At 60.2% G+C, this 19,982-nt stretch overlaps 2 protein-coding genes across 5 annotated transcripts; both read left to right on the plus strand.

Annotated features, from left to right (window-relative positions):
• The first annotated feature begins 395 nt into the window (after window positions 1-395).
• Window positions 396-5,120, plus strand: ALDH3B2 (aldehyde dehydrogenase 3 family member B2). Of its 4 annotated transcripts, none has more exons than XM_080817625.1 (11): window positions 404-488; window positions 959-1,121; window positions 1,198-1,284; window positions 1,501-1,611; window positions 1,828-1,948; window positions 2,101-2,186; window positions 2,297-2,378; window positions 2,636-3,022; window positions 3,394-3,560; window positions 4,019-4,118; window positions 4,415-4,916. In XM_080817625.1, the coding sequence occupies exons 2-11, from the start codon at window positions 960-962 to the stop codon at window positions 4,597-4,599; spliced, it is 1,488 nt and encodes a 495-aa protein (XP_080673751.1). In that variant the 5' UTR covers window positions 404-488; window position 959; the 3' UTR covers window positions 4,600-4,916. The 4 variants fall into 4 exon arrangements, with proteins under 4 accessions (XP_080673753.1, XP_080673754.1, XP_080673751.1 ...); XM_080817626.1 differs by having other exon boundaries at window positions 1,198-1,263; XM_080817627.1 differs by lacking the exon at window positions 1,198-1,284 and having other exon boundaries at window positions 396-488; window positions 4,415-5,120.
• A 5,207-nt stretch (window positions 5,121-10,327) lies between these two features.
• Window positions 10,328-19,749, plus strand: TBX10 (T-box transcription factor 10; the record flags this gene model as incomplete). The annotated part of the gene is made up of 10 exons (XM_080817875.1): window positions 10,328-10,385; window positions 12,907-12,938; window positions 13,506-13,593; window positions 15,961-16,228; window positions 16,320-16,421; window positions 16,818-16,989; window positions 18,182-18,337; window positions 18,650-18,717; window positions 18,935-19,029; window positions 19,460-19,749. 10 exons carry the CDS (start codon window positions 10,328-10,330, stop codon window positions 19,747-19,749), a joined length of 1,329 nt encoding a protein of 442 aa, XP_080674001.1.
• Window positions 19,750-19,982: the final 233 nt, after the last annotated feature.

A 19,982-nucleotide genomic window follows, 5' to 3' on the forward strand; every position in this document is an offset into this window, starting at 1 on the left:
TGCCCAGAACCTGGCCCTCCCGGAGCCTGGCCCTGCCCCTCTCCCTCCCCCTGCAGCTAGAACCCGCCGGTGGGGCCTCTCGCTGGCCTCAAACAGCCTGTGGCCCACCGATCCCTGTTGGTGAACTGTTTTCAGTGTCACTGTTCCTCCGCGTTTAGACTGTGAGGTTCGCGAGGATTGGCCAAGTCGGCTGTGTCACCTACGCAGCCCAGACCCAGCCAAAGCCTGCCCTGGTAAACAGCCAGGCCGGTAAGCCCCCAGTCCTTGCTCCCCTGCAGGGGAGCAGGCAAGGAGGTGCCTTGGATGAGAAGCAGGAACCAGCAGGCCAGCTCCAACCCCTCCGGGCCTGCCCCCACCCAGCTTGGCTTCCCCATTTATTGGGCAAGAGTGGGGCTGGGCCTGGGGATCTGGCCTTGGACAAGCTGAGTCTGAGGTTGTCACCAGACACTCCAAGTGTGCACAGTGAGGACACACCTCACCTGGGAAAGGTAAGACTGAGCTGCGGCCAGGGACCGGGGACGGACATCCGGACACCTGGGTGCCATAACTCAGCCCAGACTCTTCCACTCTGGGCCTTGATTCAGGGCCGAGTCCTTTGGCCCTAGAGAGATACTAGGGAGCCACTGACAAAGTTAGAGCCAGGCTGATAGGTCCGGGAGCTGTTTGAAGCCCAGGCAGAGAGCTGGATGAGGGAGGGTGATGCTGGCAATCCAGGCAGAGCTTCGGGTCGGAGCTCCAGGGGCTCCAGGTCAACCCTGCCAGCGGCCCACTCAGGCCTCGCTCCTCTAGCAAGTTCTCAGAAGGTGTGTTGGAGGGGTGCGGCCGCAGTCCCGGCCCTCTGGGGTTACGCGGGAGTCCTTGTAGGAGTGTCCGTGAGCCCATAGAGGTACAGCCAGGGGCACAGGGAGGACGCCCGAGAAGGTGGGGAGCCCCGGCCCACGCTGCCCCCTCCCTGCAGGATGGACCCCTACGCGGACACCCTGCGGCGGCTGCGGGAGGCCTTCAGCACAGGACGGACGAGGCCGGCCGAGTTCAGGGCGGCGCAGCTCAAGGGCCTCCGCCGCTTCCTGCAGGAAAACAAGCCGCTCCTGCAGGAGGCGTTGGCACAGGACCTGCACAAGGTGGGCGGGGGCGGGGGCGGGGCGGGGGGGCAGGAGGGACCGGTTGTGCCCTGGTTCATTCCTGTTTATTTCACAGACATTTTCCTGGCACACAATGTGTGACAGCATTAAGTCAACCAAACCCGTGAACCACGGCTCCCAGGTTACTGAGGGGGAAACTGAGGTGCATGGGGGTTAAGGCTCTTGCCCGAGGTCCAAGCGTTGGAGCTCGGGCCACCTGCCCTGGGGCCCCGTGCTCCTCACCGCTCGCTGTGCTCACTGTGTGGCCTCTGGGGGCTCTCTCCATGACCCCAGGGTTGGAACTCTTGGGGATCCCAAGCACTAGGTCCCCTCCCTGCCCCGCCCCAGACCTGACCCCTGAATTCTCTCTCCACTGCAGTCAGTCTTTGACGCAGACGTATCCGAGCTCATCATATGCCAGAACGAGGTCGACCTGGTGCTCCGGAACCTACACACCTGGATGAAGGATGAGTACGTGGCCAAGAGCCTGGTGAGCCGCTGCCTGCAGTGGGTGGGGGTGGGGGTGGGGGTTGGGGGGCAGGGCTCCAGCCCAGGCTTCTTCACCACCCAACACCCCCGCCCCCAGTCTCTAACTTCCTCGGTCTCCTCATGAGGACTCCACTCCACAGGCCCCTCAAAGATTCTGGGGGGGGGGCGGCTTTGGGGTGATCCACGGTCGCGCCTTACCACGTGTCCTGAACCAAAGGTCTTGTCGCTGGACTCAGCCTTCATCCGGAAGGAGCCCTTGGGCCTGGTGCTCATCATCGCACCCTGGAACTACCCCGTGCACCTGACCCTGATGCCGCTAGTGGGCGCCCTCGCCGCAGGTGGGGAGCCCGCCCAGAAGCCCTTCCCAAAGGAGGCCCCCAGAATTCCATTTATGTGGTACCCCCGGCCTCTGGCATGTTCCTTGCATCTCTGCCCTGGGTGGGTGTGGGGCACTGGCCTTTCCCCACGACGTCCCCATCTGTCCCTGAAGGGAACTGCGTGGTGCTGAAGCCATCAGAATTAAGTAAGGGGACAGAGAAGGTCCTGGCTGAGGTCCTGCCTCGATACCTGGACCAGGTGAGGATGGCCCCACCCCATTAGCCCCCGGGGTCGCACACCCCTATCCCTGTCGGCTCCGGAGGACCAGCTGTCCCCAGGGCCTTGAACCACCTACCCCGCCTTGGCAGAGCTGCTTTGCCGTGGTGCTGGGAGGGCCCCAGGAGACCGGCCAGCTGCTGGAGCACAAGTTCGACCACATCTTCTTCACTGGTGAGAGGGGCCTCAACCAGAGTCCTGGTTGGGGTGGGGGTGGGGAGGGAAGGCTGTGGAAGGATGAGGTGGTGGCCAGCAGCAGCGAGCATCCCAGATGGCAGTCAGCCCCTGGGCCTTAGAGGGTGGAACGCTGGGGCAGCAGGGCCTGGGGCAGATCCCAGCAGACAAGGTACAATGGGCCAGAAAAAGTGGTGCCTGGACCATCTAACCGAGGCTGGTTGAGCATGGGGGGCAGTCAACTCCCATATCCCCAGGGAGCCCCCGAGTGGGCAGGATCGTCATGGCTGCCGCCGCCAAGCACCTGACGCCCGTCACGCTGGAGCTGGGGGGCAAGAACCCCTGCTACGTGGACGACGACTGCGACCCCCAGACCGTGGCCAACCGCATGGCCTTTTACCGCTACTTCAACAGCGGCCAGACCTGCGTGGCCCCCGACTACGTCCTGTGCAGCCCGGCCACGCAGGAGCGGCTGGTGCCCGCCCTGCAGAGCGCCATCACCCGCTTCTACGGCGACGACCCCCAGAGCTCCCCGAGCCTGGGCCGCATCATCAGCGACAAGCACTTCCAGCGGCTCCGGGGCCTGCTGGGCTGCGGTCGCGTGGCCGTCGGCGGCCAGAGCGACGAGAGCGAGCGCTACATCGGTGAGGGCGCCCTGTCGCCGCGCGGTCGCCGGGCGGAGGCCCTTCCAGGACGCGGGTCCCGCGTGGGCCGCGAACCTGGGCCGCGAGCCCGGGCCCCGCCCCCGCCCCCGCCTCGCCCCGCCCCCTCCTCGCCCCGCGCCGCCTCCAGGCTCCCAGGGCCGCGCGATCTGGCCGGGCCTGGACTCCTGCCTCCCCGACCTCTGCTCCACCTCGGCCCCCGCTGGGGCTGGACAACCCCTCGCCGTCCTTCCTGGGGGCTGCGGGGACGCTCCCTTCCCCGGAAGGCCCCTGAGCCCGGCCCCTGAGCCCTGCCCGTGGCCCACCCCCACCCCCGTCCCGCCCCAGCGCTGAGGGCTCCCTTGTGCCCGCAGCCCCCACGGTGCTGGTGGACGTGCAGGAGACGGAGCCGGTGATGCAGGAGGAGATCTTCGGCCCCATCCTGCCCATCATGAACGTGAGGAGCCTGGACGAGGCCATCGACTTCATCAACCGTCGGGAGAAGCCCCTGGCCCTGTATGCCTTCTCCAACAGCAAAGAGGTGAGGGGCTCCCGGGCAGGGTTGGGCCAATGGAGGGGTTGAAAAAAGTGCAGACAGATGACCTTCCCCTTGATAGCCCATGGTGGGAAGGTTAGGGGCAACATCTCCCCGACAGAGGTTGCCTGCACAAGGACTCCTGGCAGAGGGGGCTTGGACAAGGCCACTGACTGTCAGATGTGCGGCCGGCCAGCTGTCTGCCCTGGCTGGGGCAGCTTCCACCAAGAGAAGAGGTGCCTTTTTCTACCCAGAGAGCCCCGTCTTCCTAAACCATGCAAAGGCTCTGAATGGGCCAGCAGAGGCCCTGCAGAGGAGAGGGGGCAGAGCAAAGCTCTCGGGGGAGCCATCTCAGTAGAAGATGGGAACGGGGGAGACTCTCTGCTCCCCGTGGAATGGTGGGGGGCCCAAGTCCTCTTTCCTGATGACGAGCCCACCACTGGGCCTCTCCTATCTACCCCCAGGTAGTGACCCAGATGCTGGATCGGACCAGCAGCGGCATTTTCGGAGGCAACCAAGGTTTCGCTCACCTGTCTCTGCCGTCCCTGCCGCTGGGGGGCGTCGGTGAGCCCTTCCCTCGTCCGCTCGCAGCCCCCCCACCCCACCCCGCCCCACCCCGGGGAAGACCCGGTTGGTATTCCCAACCTGGAAGGGCCCGGTTTTGCCTTCACTCTCTGCTCTACCTTGATCCAGGCCCTGGGCCTCTCAAGGGCTCAGTGTCCCTATCTGCAAAATGGCTCTTGGAGTGGCTTGACTTTCCCTGAGCGCCGTGCCAGCTGTGGGCTCCCGCTTGGGGAGGGGGCTGCTGCTAAGGCTGGCTGGGCTGCCAGCCTCGGGCCCTCACCTCTGTGCCCATGCAGGTAACAGTGGCATGGGAAGATACCACGGCAAGTTCTCCTTCGACACCTTCTCCCACCACCGTGCCAGTCTGCTCTCCTCCTCGGGCCTGGAGAAGCTCAATGAATTCCACTACCCGCCCTACACCAACCTCAGGCAGCAGCTGATAGGCTGGGCCTTGGGCTCCCACAGCTGCACCCTTCTGTGAGCTCCCCGCGGGCCACCCCTCTGTCCTGCTACTGCTCAGGTGTTCAGTGGTCCCTGAAAGGTGGGGGTCCCTGTCCCGGAGTGCAGGGATCCTGTTCTTAGGGTTTTGTCTCAACAGACCCCTGGCTGGGCAGGACCTCGGGGCCACAGGACCTGCCATTTTCAGGGCCAAGTCCCGTCTGAAATCCCCTGACAGACTCACTGACCTGACCCTCTGCCTGGATATGTCTGTATTTACAGATATCTGTAATATGGATATGTTTGTGTTTACAAAGGACACCTTTGTATCAGATCTATAATTAGGTTCCCAGAATACAGAGCTATGTCTTTTCTTTTTTTAATAGCAAGGGAGGGGATGGGGAGCCATGGTGGGGAGGCAGCCCGCGGGTTGGGGCTGTTGGGGAGGGGTCCTCATGTCAGCCTTGGGCCAAAACCTGCCGCCACGGCCACCTCCAACTCCCCAACCTGGGCTGTTGCCAGGAGGACCCCCAAAATACACAGCGATTTCTAACAGCTCCATTCACACCTGGTTTGGGGAGCTGGTTTGTGTGACCTGAAGTGATCCGATCTTGAGTCCAGATCTGACTAATGGCTGATGTCACCCTGACTGTGTGTGTGTGTCCCTGGCAAGGACTCCAACGCTCTGGGTGCTTGGAATCAATAGGAGAAAGTGCCAAGTTTGATTAGTCATGTCTGCTAGGGGCACAGGATGGGGTCGTGCCCATTTTGGACGCGTCTGTCATCCTGCCGTGCACTCCCAGAAGGAGGTCGTGGTGGGCAGAGTTTAAATCTAGCCGCTTTCTCCGACATAGGGGGAAACTGAAATCTAGAGACAGGACAGAGGTGAACTGAGTTTATACAGGAAAGCAGAGCAAAGCTGAATGAAGAGGAGGTTTTCTGAGAAATAGGGAGGTGGGGGGAATCAGTTAGCAGAACAGATCTAGTCCACTGCTCTTTCCCTAGTCCTCGCCCTGAGAGCCCACGTCCAACCTCCCCTACTCTTACTCAAAGAAGGTACTTATCACGGACTTGTTGAGAGGTATGAACACACGATATTCTATCTGGGTAATGGCACAGGTGCTCCTTAGAAGACAGTCCTAAGGTCTAAGGCCATTTTAGGATAGCTCTTCTATCCTAGAAGAGGATAGCTCTTCTCAGCAGAGACATGTCAAGGAAAGACAGGCTTTATTGGTTATCACAAGGCTTGCTGATTGAATTTGGTAGAGGTTTCCATGCGTGCTGCAATGTCCTCTAAATCAATGAAGGGAACAGAGACAGAGGCCAAATAATTGGACTAGTGGAAAACAGAATGTGCCCACGGGCCCAGAGGAGGGGAAGGTTGGCAGCTTTAGAAATTTGGCCCCTTTGTGTGTTCCATACCTGCTGCTGGGGGAGGCAGCTCCGTCAGGCACGGGGGAGGGACTGGGGGGCAACTGTGCCAGACCAGGACCCCACCTTCTCCCCTCCCTTTTTTTTTTTAAAAGATTTTATTTATTTATTTGACAGACAGAGATCACAAGTAGGCAGAGAGGCAGGCAGAGAGGGAGGGGGAAACAGACTCCCTGCTGAGCAGAGAGCCCAATGTGGGGTTCAATCCGAGAACCCTGAGATCATGACCTGAGCTGAAGGCAGAGGCTTCAACCCACTGAGCCACCCAGGCGCCCCCCTTCTCCCCTTTCTCAGTGGCGTGCATTCCGCCGGTCCGGCTTGCAGCAGGACAACGGGATCCCGATGGAGACTGAGTGTTCCCTCTCACCCAGGGTGTGAACTAACTCGCCCATTCTGGTGGGGGGGGGGGCGTCCCATTGTAAATTTCGGTAGATAATGCCTCTTCCACACGCGATGGGGCGGGCTGTTCTCAGCAGCAGGGCACGTAGATCTTCGGTGAGAGTCGGGATATTGGGTGCTTCATTTCTATACGTTCGTGATATTGGGTGCACCCTCCTGAGGCACCCAATATCGGGGGTCCCCAGTCTGGTGTATGGGGCAACAGGCCCTGCTCATTGATTGTTTAAGTGCATCAGAACCTGGGATGGTACTTTGGTTCACCCAGCCGAGGGGGTTTCACCTGTTAATAATTTAATTTGCTGCTTTAAGGGGAGCCGCTGCCCCCCACTTTGAGCCGGAGGTACGTCTGTCCACACCTTTGTCTGGGCGGCACTGGGCGGTGCCCTCTGCCCCCCAGACACCCTGGGGACACAGTGTTTGCACGTGGGCTGATTAAGGCCAGTGCTGAGTGCCAGTCCCGGACCCTTTCTCTGCAATCCTTGTGTTCCTATTTCCAGTCCTTTGCAGAAAAGCTCCCCCTGTGCCTTAGGGGTCCTGTGAACGAGTCATTACGTACGAGGCGACGGGGTCAGGGTCTAAGGAGATCCTGCCCAGAACCCAAGCACTCATTGTCGTCCTTATTATTAGGCATCACTGTTAACTTTTATTGAGGCATAACACTCAGTAAAGTGCATGAATCTTTAAAAAAAAATTGAGGGGCGCCTGGGTGGCTCAGTCTGTTGAGCCTCTGCCTCCGGCTCAGGTCATGATCCCAGGGTCCTGGGATCGAGTCCCGAGTTGGGCTCCCTGCTCAGCGGGGAGCCTGCTTCTCCCTCTCCCTCTGCTGCTCCCCCTACTTGTGCTCTCTTTCTCTCTCTCTCTCTGTCTGTAAAATAAATACATAAATCTTAAGAAGCTGCTAAGCCTTTAAAAAAATTTTTTTTAACTGAATTTGCTGCTTTAATACTCAACCCAGCTGCTTGCGGGTGAGGGGGGACAACACCTCCATCTGGTGTCACGCTTTATGGTCTGGCAAACCATGACCTCTGACATGTGACCCCCACTGACCGGCTAGTCGACGAGGCCATCTGTACCTGGTGATCACATCCCCTAGTTTCCTGGTCTGCACGGCGACGAGGGATGGCTTGGGTTAGGCCCCGCACGGTGGCATATGTAGAGGTTGGGATCTGACGGGCTCAATCAGCCAACCGCTCCGTGGCGGGGAACTCTGGTGGATGGCCCTGGATTTCTGGCAACTGTCTTGGGCGTTTAGAGCACCAGGTCACCGTAGGTCAAGGGCAGTCAGGCACCCTGGACAGCATGCGTGCTGCGGGGGCACTGTGGTGCCCACTCTCCCTGTGCACCCGATCTGCCCCGCCCGCCCCCGAGTCCGCTGCTAGGGCTCCTCTGCGAGCCGGGGCATCGGCTTCCTGATTGCGAGCACTTGTGCCTTATGCACCAAGTTAGAAAACCGGAGAGGGTGGCCTCAGGTTCCTGCAGGTGAACCCAGATGCCTTTCCACATGTCCTGCCCCCGAAAAGCCTTGTTCCTGATCTTCCTCCCCTTCCTTTCCCTTGGTCAGAGCCTTGAGGTTAATCCCTTTTGAATAAGCCGCTGCCTGTGCCAAGGGTTAAAGGCCACCCCTCCTGCGTAATCACCACCGGTCTGACTGCTTTGAGCTCTGCCTGCTGGCTGCTGGCCGCTGGCCGGCGGCTGCGTGGGAGGCTCTACCTGGAGGAACCAGGTGCTTTCCCCGGGCTCTGCGTTTCTGCCCTCTTCCAAAGCTGGGACCAAAACCGTCGGGGCATTGCCCCTTTCTGTTGGCTCTTACCTTCCAGATGCACAGACACATCTAACTCAAACCAAGCCGTCCTTGGGAGATGCCCAGAGCTATCACCTGCTTTCCCAGTAGTTTTGCCTTCTCAGGGTGGGCTTGCTCTCCATCCCGAGTCCCACAGGTGCCTTTTCTTTACCAGGTGACATAAGGGACAGCGGCCCCGTTGGCCTGCCCCCGCCACACTCGCTGTGACCTCAGCCCTACCTTCACTGGCACCTTCCTCACCTGGAGTGTCCTCGCCGCGGGGCAGCCCTGCCTGGGACTGAAGTCCCCGCCTCAGACCGTCCCCTTCAGCCACCAGCAGGTCACACCCTCTGCCCGAGATACTCATTCTTCTTTCTCCAGTTCAGAAAAATCCAGACTGATGTCACCTTTCCAGGAAGCCCGTTCTGACCTCAGGCTGGTCAGGGCCTCCTGAGTTCCCCAGACCCAGGTTTCACCTCAGATCAGCCCCACGGGTTGTGTTTGCCTGTCTCGCTCCCTAACCGCTGTTCACACCTTCCTCTGGTAGATACTTGCTGAGCCCCACCTCTGAGCCGGCTTTGTCCCGCTCTGGTGGAAAAATGGGGAATAAGACCGAGGTGCTGTCCCCAGCCTGCTGGGGGAGAGAGGAAGAATCCGAACCCGGCAACCACAACGTGGGAGGCTAAATGTAGGGGTGCGGGCAACATGAAGCATCTAATGTGGCCACAGGTAGCCAAGGAAGGGTTCCTGGACGTGGAGCGGCCACCCCCCAATTCACCTGCTTGGAGGCGCAAACATGGAACCCTCTCTGTTCTCCAATTAATGCCTAGAGCATCCCTCTGCACCTTAGGGAATCCAGCGAGGCCGTCTGCAGGCCTCCCCTTCCCGCATGTTGCAGGAATCCTACTTCTAATCAGGCAGGGAGATCTAGAAGGATGGGCAGCCCACCCGCTGCCGCTCTGCCTGGTGCCACGTGGTGTCGCTGTCGAACAAGGTGCACGTCCTCCGTGGCCCTTGTGTCCTGCAGTGTCCATGCCGCAGGGCTGCCCACGCCGGGTGCCCAACCCCAGCCTCCTTAGTGACGGATCCCCATGACTCCCAACCGACCTTCAGAGGTGGGAGAGGCCTCAGAGGGGGCCAAACACTCTGGCGGCTCAGCCCTCCCCCGCCCATCGCAGAGATCTGTCCCTGAGCCCAGGGAGCTGCCACAGCCCCCTCCTTCCAAGATGAGTCCTTGTGGCGCACGGGGTCCTCTCCTGCCGATGGAACTCGGGTGGGGACGCCCTCAGTAAGAGAGATGACCAAACGACCTCCTTCCTCCATCAGCCCTGTCCATCCCTGCGGAGGGGAAAGCCAGGCGGGGTCCGGCTTCCCACCCCCAAGTGGGCTCCCTCCCCATGGGAATGGCCCAACCTGGGAGTGACCCAACAAAAGGCAAAGATACATTGGAAAGACTTTGACATTTCAAAAATTGTTTAAAGAACCAAAGTAACCAAAGAACTTGGCTGGATTTTTTTTTTTTCTCTTCTTACAGCTTGTGATTTCCTCCACAATTTTTTCTTTATTTTTATTATTTATTTGTTTATTTGAGAGAAAGAGCGAGAGACGGCATGAGTGGGAGGGGCAGAGGGAGCAGGAGAGAGAGAGAAACTCAAGCAGATCCCATGCTGAATGAGGAGCCCCAAGTGGGGCTCAATTTCCCAACCCTTCGATCGTGACCTGAGCAGAAAACCAAGAGTTGGCCACTCAACAGACTGCCCTGCCCAGGGGCCCCTGATTTCTCCCACAATTAAAAAATTTGATAAACTTTTATATTATATTTACTGTGTGTCAGACACTGTTTTAAGGACTATTAACTGTTTAATTTAAACCTCAGGATGATAGGAGAAGATATTATAGTTCCTATTTTACAGTCACGGAAGCTTAGGACCAGAGAGGTTAAGTGACTTGCTCGAGGTCACACAGCTTGCAAGGATTTGAACCCAGGCTTTACTATTGATGCCCTTAACCACTAGGCTGCACTTCCACAATGACAACTGTCTTTCTAAGGTGACTTGTGTCTCCATTTCTAAACATAGGAGCCAGGGCAGAGGTTGGCCCCAGCAACCTTGGCCCTCAGCTCCCCTCCCACGACCGAGACTTCCAGCCACTGCAGCTCAGTATGGCCATCTTCGAGACGTTCAGTGATGAGGTTGTGCTCTATGACGGGGGTCCGCTATGTACCCCGTGTTCATCAGGAGGCCGCGTACTATGAGAAGGGCATTGCCTCCCTCCAGACTGCCAAGCTCACATTCTCTGTCCCTGCCCTGCCACCCCACCCCAGGTCCCTAACCCACGCCAGATCTGCCCAGCCTCAGTCTTCCCATCTGAACAGTGGGTCCTGAGCCACAGTCCTGAGACCAGGGCCCGCCTTTGCCTTCTGCTGTATACCCTGTTTATTGCCATACCGCATACCTCCGTGCCTCAGTTTCCCATCTATAAAATGGAAGATGTCCATGGATTAATGGTTCATGTCCTCTATCCTGCATGGTTCCTCTGTGACCTCACGATCTGGGGCAGGTCTGGCCCAGCATGGTCTTAGACACGCTGTGTGTCCCGGGGCCAGTGGTGGCTGTCTCTGTACCCACGATGGCTTATCAGTGCCCGGGAGGACTGATTCTCCCACTTGGAGAAAAACTGTCCTGGAGACAACAGATGGGTCCCCCCCAACCTGCCTGTACTCCGTGGGCCAGGGAGTCAGTCTGAGAGAGCAGAAGCTCGTGCCCGTGTATGTGCACACGTGTGTAGGCGACCACATGTGCCCTCCCAGGTGTCGTATGTGTGTGTGTGACTGCACACACATGTGTTTCCAAGACCAAAGTCCCTAGGGCATCCTTCCAGGGGCTCTATATGTGGCTGGGCACAGAGCCCTAATATGCATCTCCAATGTGTAATGAGCCCAGTGCCCGTGGGGGTTCAGGAGGAGTTGGTCTGGGGAGGGGGTGGAGTCCAACAAGACTTTCCCCGCCCAGGACAGCCTGCCCGGGCGCAGGGACAGGGAAGAGGCAACTTGACTCGGGGTAGGGTCAATCCTACCAGGGAGGCTGGATGGAAGTCCTCAGCACCCCAGGAGGGAGGGGGCACCGGGTCTGCTGCTGGGGTCCCCTCGGTCCTGAGCCGAGCACTCTGGGGCATCCGTGCAGGCCCAACTGGATACAGCCTGACGGCTTCCACGCCCACCCGAGACCGACAGGGCGCTCCGGCGCTCCGGCCATGGGCGGCGTCACTCCCCGGCCCCACAGCGTCCCCCGCCTGGCCCATCCATCTGCCCGCGGCCACAGCTGCCACGCGGCCTCCTGCTATCGAGCAGCGAGATGAGAAGGTGTGAGGGATATGGGGGCACGAGGGACGGGCTGGCAGGCAAGATGGATGAGAGGGGCAGGGAGGCCAGCAGGCGCCTCGGGCAGGAAGGGCAGGCCAGCCGGGGAGGCGGTTATGCGGAGCGTGCACGCCTGTGTGCACGGCGCGCGTGTCAGAGAGACGTGCGTGCACGCACGCGGGAGCGTGTGCACGTGTGCTCGAGAGCGGTTATGGGGCGTTGGGCCTTGAGTTCATCTGTGTGCGTGTGGGTTGGCGTGTCAGTGTGCACAGAGAAATGTGGGGGGGTGTTTCCCATCACACAGACCGAAGCTGAGGGCAAACACACACACACATCGGTAGCCAGCAGGAGCCCGGGCTGGCCCGCTCCTGGGACTCCAGGCAGAGGGGGAGCCACCAGGACCGGTGGAAATCTCCCAGGCCCACCATGGATCCCGGGACAGTGCGGCCCTACTGGCCACACCCCACTGGGTGGCCCCTGAGAGCTGTTGGGACCCTCAGAAACACAGAGAAGCCCCCTATCTTGTCCCACAGCAAAGTGCAAAGCCTGGCATGGGTCTGTGCCAGGGGTCCTCCCGCCTCTCCCAGCTTGGCCGGCAGGGACCAGGGGGATAGGAGACCATAGCAGGTGGCATCCCTAAGCTGAAGGAAGGAGAGGTGGCCCCCCGGCATGGGGCTCTGGGAGGAGCCGGGGTGTCCCCCTTGAAGAGAAGTGGCCCCTCCAGCCCTCGGTCCCTCCACGGCGTCTCTCAGGTATGGGCTTCTGTGTACCCCACGTCCCCAGAAGAGGTGGTGTGATGGGGAAGGGTGGTCTCACCTGCCTTCGGGACCCCAGTCCAGTATGCCCAGCACAGCCTGAGGTGCTGTCACCTAGCGCTAGCCTGGGGGCTCGAATACTCCCTCCCAGGGCAGGCTAGCTTGGGGTCCAACCCAATAATCCTCCCTGGGCCATGCGGTAGAGACGAAATGGCCAAACCACACTCTCCATTGACAGCAACCAGTTTTGGGGTGCCCCCCACCCCCGCTGTGCCTTCCTGACTGGTGATCTATGCGTCCCTGAATGGCCGGCCAAGACAGGCAGGGGCAGCCTGGAGAGGGTGCCTAGCCAGGCTGGAGAGAACAAGACAGAGCCGTGACCTCTGACCCGGGCCAAGCTCCCGCCCTGTGGGGATGCCGGAGGCCCCGTCAATCAGGACAGGAACGGCTTACTGCTGTCTATCCCGGAGACGAGATTCCGTGCTTACTACAGTTGGGGAAACTGAGGCACGGGGACCCGTGCCACCAGCATTGCACAGCTCATCAGCAAGACCCAGCTTCCTGCCACCCAGGCCAGGGGCTCTGCTGCCACTGGCTGATGCTGACCCCTTGTGTCTCCTGCCCCAGTTGCCCAGACCACGCCGCACCAGCAGCCCCAGGTCAGGGGTCGGGGTCCCGGCGAGAGGGCAACACTTCTGCCATCCAGCCCTCATATTCCTGTGGCTCCTGCAGCCTCCCCGGCCTCCCCCAGGTCCTGTGGGCTCTGAGCCCCTCCAGTCACTGGGCCTGGGCCCCTGCGGACCACCCAACAGGTCCTCAAGATGGGGCCCCCACCTGGCATCTGGGTCCATTGATCAGGAACGGCTGGGGGTCTCCTAGCTGGGGAAGGGAGGGAGCTGGGAGAGGGGACCGGGAGGGGCAGAGGAGGCTTTGCAACGTCAGAGCCTTCCCACCTGCCCTCCTCCCACACAGCGCCACACCCGGAGCTGGACAAGCCCAGCCAGCAGCCTTGTGCAGTCCAGTCTGAGCGTGGCTTGGAGAAGGGGTCCTGCCTCCCCCCAGAACCAGGGTCCCACCTGCAGAGACCAGGTGCCTGGCGCCGGTGGAGAAGTAAGACGTGAGTGATTGCTCGGAGGGAAGGGCAGTCCTGCAGAACGGAGCCGGAGCCGGAGCCGTGCCGCTGAGTGGGCCAGGAGACCCCGAGAGGCTGACCGCCCTCCCAGCAGGCAGGGGGCCCTCGGGTGGCAGCTGCAGCCGGCCCCCCACTGAACAGGGCTCCTCCAGGAGCCAACGTCCAGGCCGTCCTCATGGCAGGTACGGTGTAGGCAGCCGAGAAGGCTCCATGGCTGGGCTCAAGCTCTGGGGTGAATGGGGCAGGGCAGGGACTGGGTGTGGGGACCAAGGAAACCCCTGCTGGACCCAGGTCCTGGGCCAGAGGGTGGGGTGGGCGCACTTCACGCTGAGGCCTCAGATCCCACCGGGGCAGGGCTGATGGGCTCCTATTTGTAGGTATAAATATGGGGGTGTTGCTGGGCAGGGGTAATGAGTCATTTCTGGGAACGGAAAGCCTTTTCGGGCTTGGGTGACCTTGGACCTGTCCGCTCTCCTCTCTGGGCCTCACTCATTGAGTATCAACGTTGGGGCGTGGGGAGGAACTGGGCAAGAAGGCTTTAACTTCCCCTCCAGACCGGACTCCGTGCTTGTGGGAAACTGTCAAATCCTGATCCCAAGGGATGCCTACTTCTAGAGGAAGCAGGCAGAAAACAGGCCCCTCCTGAGTTCCTGAGAGTCCTCGGCGGTGGCCTGCTGACCGAGGTGGGCAGGGGATGGGCTCATCGAAGACTTGGGAGCCAGCAACCAGCCCGCAAAGTTCCCAGGCCCAGGGAAGCCCTGAGCCTCTCCCTCGGGGACCCAGCACCATGGATCCTGGGCGTACTGGTTACCTGGATGATGGACGCAGGGGCTCTGAGCAATGCACCATTGTCCATCTGACGGCCCGGTCCCAGTGCTGGGGGACATCAGCCCGTGTAGCCGTCCCGCCCCTCTGGGGGATGCAGAGCTGATGTGCCCCCTCCCTCTTAGAGAGAGCCCCCCCCAACTCCCAGGCTGCAGAACTCCCAGGGGCTTTCATGAGGGGCCACTTTTCCTATGCGACCCCTCAGGGCTGCTAAATATGGGGCCACAGACCCTGGGCCCCACACCGAGATGAGGTACCTGTTGTAAGCCAGCTCCGACCACCTGCTGGCTCATCACACGTATACCGCCCCCGCCCCGGAATCTCCCTCCACCCATCTGTCTGTCTGTCCATCCATTCGACACCAAAATCCACCTCTGCCCCTGGGGGAATCTCAGTTTTACCAGGCTCTTGGTCCCTCAAGGGGAGGTTAGAAACTAAGAGTCTGTGTTCCAGGATTTTTTTTTTCCTCCCTGGTTTTAATTTTTAAATTGTGGTAAAATATATATAACATAAAAATTTCCATTTTAGCCATTTTTAAGTGCATAGCTCAGGGGCACGAGGGACACCCACACCGCTGTGTTTGCATCCCCACCATCCGTCTCTGGAAGTCTGGCATCTCGCACAACTGAAACTCCGTCCGCATTAAATGCTCACTCCCCCTCCCACTCCCTCTGCCCCCCCCCCCCCCACCAACCACCCTTCTCCTCCCTGTGAATCAGACGATTCATGGAATCACACAGGATTTGTCCTTTTGTGTCTGGCTTGTTTCACTTAGCATAACGTCCTCAAGGTCCCTCCGTGTCACAGCACACGGCAGGATGTCCTTCCTCTTTAAGGGGGAATAATGGTCCATCTTCTGGCCAGACCACAGTTTGCTCGCTCACTCGCCCGTCAGTGGCCATTCGGGGTGCTCTCTCCTTCAGGCTATTGGGGGCAACGCTGCTGTGAACACAGATGTGCACGAAGCTGTCAGGTCCCCACCCCCCCAGTTCCTTTTGTGCAATTCCCCACATCTCGGCAAATGCCTAGAAGTGGAGTTGCTGGATCGTGTGGTCGTTCCGCTCTCCGGCAGCCGCGTCGTTTCCCATCCCGCTGGCCACGCACCCGGACTCCCACTTCTCACATCGTCTCCGATCCCAGCAGCTTGTTTTTGCTTTCTTCTTGGCTTTTGTTTTGTGTTTGGGAATAGCCCTCCGCGTGGCTGTAAAGTCGTATCTCACTGTAGTTGGGATTTTTTTTTTTTTTTTTTTAAAGAATAGAAGACGACAAAACTTTTGGCCAAGGCTTGTGCCAGGATTGTACATCAAAAACTGGAACTTTTAGGAAAAAGTGAGGAGGCCTGGTTGAAGGGTCTGGTGTGTGCCAGGCTCTGTAATCCATAGACCCTTTGAGGCAGATATTAAGAACCCCTTGCGACAGATATGGAAACTGAGGGTCGGGGGTGGGGGCGTGACACAATTTGCTCATAGCCAAGAGGCCACTTGATGGCTCAAAGATTCCATGGGGAACCAGACAGGCTCTGTCTCTGGCCTCCAGGAGCTTTAAGAGTGCATTTACCTTATGAAGGGATGCTCAGTCAGGGGTACTAGGGGAACACAGGTCTGGCAGTCAGGGAGGGCTTCCTGGAGGAAGAGGCACCGACGTGCAGCCTGAAGGATGAGAGCTGGCTTGGTGGCAAGGAGGTGAGGCAAACAGGGGCCCACACTCTCATCCTCTCTCCCCAGCCTTCCTTTCTGCTGGCCTCGGGTTACCTGCGTCCTCAGAGCCCTACACCCTGCCCACGACCAGCTCCGGCTGGGAGCCCCGGCTGGACTCCCCATTCCCGTCGGGCCCTTCCACCGGCTCCACAGGGACCCAAGTCGTGGCCGAGCCCAGCAAGCAGGGCCCCAAGAACCCACGTGTGTCCAGCGTCACAGTTCAGCTGGAGATGAAGGCTCTGTGGGAGGAATTCAACCAGCTGGGCACAGAGATGATTGTCACCAAGGCAGGCAGGTGCGAGCAGCGGACGTGTGCGTGTGTGTGTGGTGGGGACAGGGGTCATGCTGGCGCCACGTTTGGGCTCCTGAGCACCTCTCCCCTGCAGGCGGATGTTTCCCACCTTCCAGGTGAAGATCCTGGGCATGGACACGTTGGCCGACTATGCCCTGCTCATGGACTTCGTGCCTCTGGATGACAAAAGATACAGGTCTGGGGGCTGCCCAGGGGGGGAGCTCAGATAGCAAGGGCTGAGCCAGGAAGCAGACCCCTCCCCACACTCTGGGGTGAGCCAGGGGCCTGTCGGAGCAGCGTCAAGGAGGCCCATTCTGGGGCCACAATGGAAGCCTGATGGCAGCAGGGGAGCCCAGCTCAGGGCAGCCGAGAGTCTCAAGTGGGACAGCGGGCTAGCCCGGGCAGGCAGAGTGGGCTAGCCCAGGGCAACCGCAGGGAACTCAAGGCCTGACTCGAGGCCTCACGTTCCTCACGTGTGAGATGGGGCTGGTGCATGTGCAGTAATGTTGAGGGATGGCCCCTATGCCCCGCCGGCCCTGGCTCCAGGTGGGGGTCCAGATGGGGCACCCCTGCCACCTGCTCTGCTCCCCAGGTACGCCTTTCACAGCTCAGCCTGGCTGGTGGCAGGCAAAGCGGACCCGGTCACACCCGGTCGTGTGCACTTCCACCCGGACTCGCCGGCCAAGGGCGCGCAGTGGATGCGCCAGATTGTGTCCTTCGACAAGCTCAAGCTGACCAACAACCTGCTGGATGACAATGGCCACGTGAGGCCCCAGGCAGTGGGGAGGGGTCAGGCCAGGGCTGGGGGATGCTGGGGTCTGATCGTAATGAAGTCTGGGACCAGAGCTAGCCGTGCCATCCATGCCCAGTGGCCTTGGTGCCCAGCACCCCCACCCACTACTGATGGCCAATGCTGGGGGCCAAGTTCACCTGGCCAGGGGCTGGACAGCAGAGGGGACTGTCCAAGAAGGCGGGTGAGTGGGCAGGAGGTGTGGGAATGTTCCAGCAAACACCGTCCTCCTTGTAGACAGTGTTTCTGGAATTCCCACCACAGGCCAGGCCCCTGGTAGGTGCAGGGACCCAGCACTGTTGCCACTTTGTCAAACAGACAAAGATCCCTGCCTCCCTGGGGGCTCACCTTCCGGGGTAGGGGACAGATGGTAAGCAAAGAATCCAGAAGGCCCTGTGTGCAGTGTCTCAGATGGCGATGAATGCCAGGAGAAAAAGGAACCAGGGAGGGGGGCTGAGACAGAGGTGAATTGTCCATTCAGGGGGGTTCTAGAAGCTGCTGAGGCAATATTTGAAGAGAGATCTAAAGGAAATGGGGAAGGCAGCCTGTGCACACAGAAGTGGAAGCTGTTGCGGGGGACGAACAGCAAGTGCAAAGGCCCTGTGGCTGCAGAATGTTGGGCCAGTCAATGGGTGGGAGGGGAGTGCAAGGAGGCTCCCATGTGTCTGAAGTGGGGTGAGTGGAGATGGGAGAGGGACCCCGAGGCTGCCAGGGCTGATCTGTGGAGCCCGCTGGCTGTGGAGAGGGTTCTGACCTTTGCTCTGCACGGGAGGGTTTTGAACGGGGGTGACATGGGGCAGCTCACTGGGGTTGCTGTGCACGGAATGGACAGAGAAGCTGGGTGGAGGCAGGGAGACGGGCCAGGAGGTGGCAGAGGAAATCTGGGCAGACATGATGGTGGCCAGGTGGAGTGAAGACGGTGGCTTGGGAGAGGTGGTCAGTTCTGGATACTTCTGAAAGCTGACAGCGGGATGTGGTTGTGACAGAAGGCAACGTGGCAAAAATGCTGACACAGAGGGGCCTTTGCCATAGAGCTGTAGGCTCTGGAGACCAGACTCTGTGCCCCCGTTATAAGAAAGGCAGTCTTCACGCCCCGGAGAGGCTTTAGCCTCAGGGAGGGTTTGCGGCTTCTCCCCTGCACACCGTCTTCCGCACCCCCCCTCCAGATCATTCTCAACTCCATGCACCGCTACCAGCCCCGATTCCACGTGGTCTTCGTGGACCCGCGCGAGGACAGTGAGCGCCACGCGCAGGAGAACTTCAAGTCCTTCATCTTCGCGGAGACCCAGTTCACGGCCGTGACCGCCTATCAGAACCACCGGGTGGGTTGGGCCACAGCTCACAAGGCAGCCGCCAGCCCATTTCGCAGGGAGGGAGACCGAGGCTCAAGGCTCGGAGCTCCCACGTGCTCACAGGGCCCCGCCCCTCTCTCCGTCTCTAGGCCTCAGCGGACCTCTGCCCTCAGTCATTCCCCTGCTGTCATGCCCACTGGCTCTATGGCTTCCGGGCTGAGGGGCCCAGGTCCCAGGGCCTCGTGATTGGGGCATCCAGGGTAGATGGGGTGGCTGAATGTGGGGCCCCGCAGCCTTTCCCTGACTCAGGGCTGGCCCATAACCACACTTTCTCCTCTGCAGATCACCCAGCTGAAAATTGCCAGCAACCCTTTTGCCAAGGGCTTTAGGGCGACCGACTCGGACTCCTGGTACCGTCTGGGCCCCGGCAGCTCCACCCGCCCGCCCTGACCCAGCCCCTCACCCCCATCCTCATCCCCAGGCCTCTCCTAAGGCCTCTCCTCAGACCTTCTCTGAGGGTCGTGCCCACTGACTCATCCTGGGGTCCTGCTGTCTTATTGATCACAAGCCTCGGCCTGGGCTCTCCCCTTGACTTCCTGCCTCCATTCCTGCTTGTTGCATCTTCAGGACCGTATCTCCACGAGCCCTGCTCAGCATCCCGGCCCGGAGTCACAGCAGCCTCGGCCCCTGCCTGCTGAAGGGCCCCGCAGAGCAGGAAAAAGGTTCGCCCCCAGGAGGACCAGAGCCTGCATGGTGGGCAGGAAGTGAGGTGACGGGGCCACAGGGCCTCCGACAAGGGGCTCTGGCAGGTTCAGCAAGCCCGCTGGGCACCTGTGTCGAGAAAGAGCGGGAGGCAGAGATTTCCCGAACAAGTTAGGACCAACGGCAGAGAGAACAGGACAGGGACAAGGTGCTAAGAGCAGGGGTGGGAGGTTCAGGTGGGCTTCCTGGAGGAGGTGGCTCCTGAGCAGGAGCCTTGAAGAACTGGGAAGGATTGGGATAATTAGAGAGGGTGGGGAACAGGGAAGAGGGAAGGGAGAGGGAAGAGCAAAGGCTGAGAAGGGGAGGAGTGGGATGGGAGCAGGGAAGGAACAAGGGAGGCTGATATGTAAGGGGAGGTCTGGGGTCCACTCAGACCACATCCTCCCTCAGACCCCAACAAAGCTCCAGCCTCCAACTCCAGGACATCTGCCCAGGTGCACCATCAGCTGCTGTCCCCCACTGATACTCTGCTGGCCCCAGGCACCTACCAGCCCCTCAACTACCAGGGCCTGTACCCTGGAGCCTCAAGTCCCCTCAGAATCCCAAGGGCCCGGCCCACACCATATCCGCTCCCGAGTATTCAGGCCGGCAGAGATCAGGAAGGCCTGCCCCTCCCAGCTAGGTTGGGGCTCCTGTCCCCCACTGCCATGTGCTTGGGGCCGGTCCAGGACCCTCAGTGATGACGAGGGCCCTGTGGATGGACTCGTCTTGCCCCGAATGTTACCCCCTCCAGCCTTGCCTCTACAGGGGACCTGTCCCCTTCCAAGGAGAGCAGGGCAGGTGGAAGCCCAGAGAGGAAGGCGACCTGCCCAGAACCGCAGGAAGGCTGAGAAGGTGCCAGGCTTGGAACCAGCCGCCTCCTCCCCTCAACCTGTCCCCTTCTGCCTTGAGGGGTGACTTGGCCAAGTCCTGC

Source organism: Martes martes (assembly GCF_963455335.1).
Source record: "Martes martes genome assembly, chromosome: 10".
Lineage (NCBI taxonomy): Eukaryota > Metazoa > Chordata > Mammalia > Carnivora > Mustelidae > Martes > Martes martes.

What these genes read in the sequence shown, in the direction of transcription:
- ALDH3B2 (XM_080817625.1), top strand. Translation starts at nt 960, where the DNA reads ATGGACCCCTACGCGGACACCCTGCGGCGGCTGCGGGAGGCCTTCAGC. An exon ending in AGTACGTGGCCAAGAGCCTG is followed by an intron (nt 1,612 to 1,827) that starts GTGAGCCGCTGC and finishes CCTGAACCAAAG; the next exon opens with GTCTTGTCGCTGGACTCAGC. An exon ending in CGACCACATCTTCTTCACTG is followed by an intron (nt 2,379 to 2,635) that starts GTGAGAGGGGCC and finishes CCATATCCCCAG; the next exon opens with GGAGCCCCCGAGTGGGCAGG.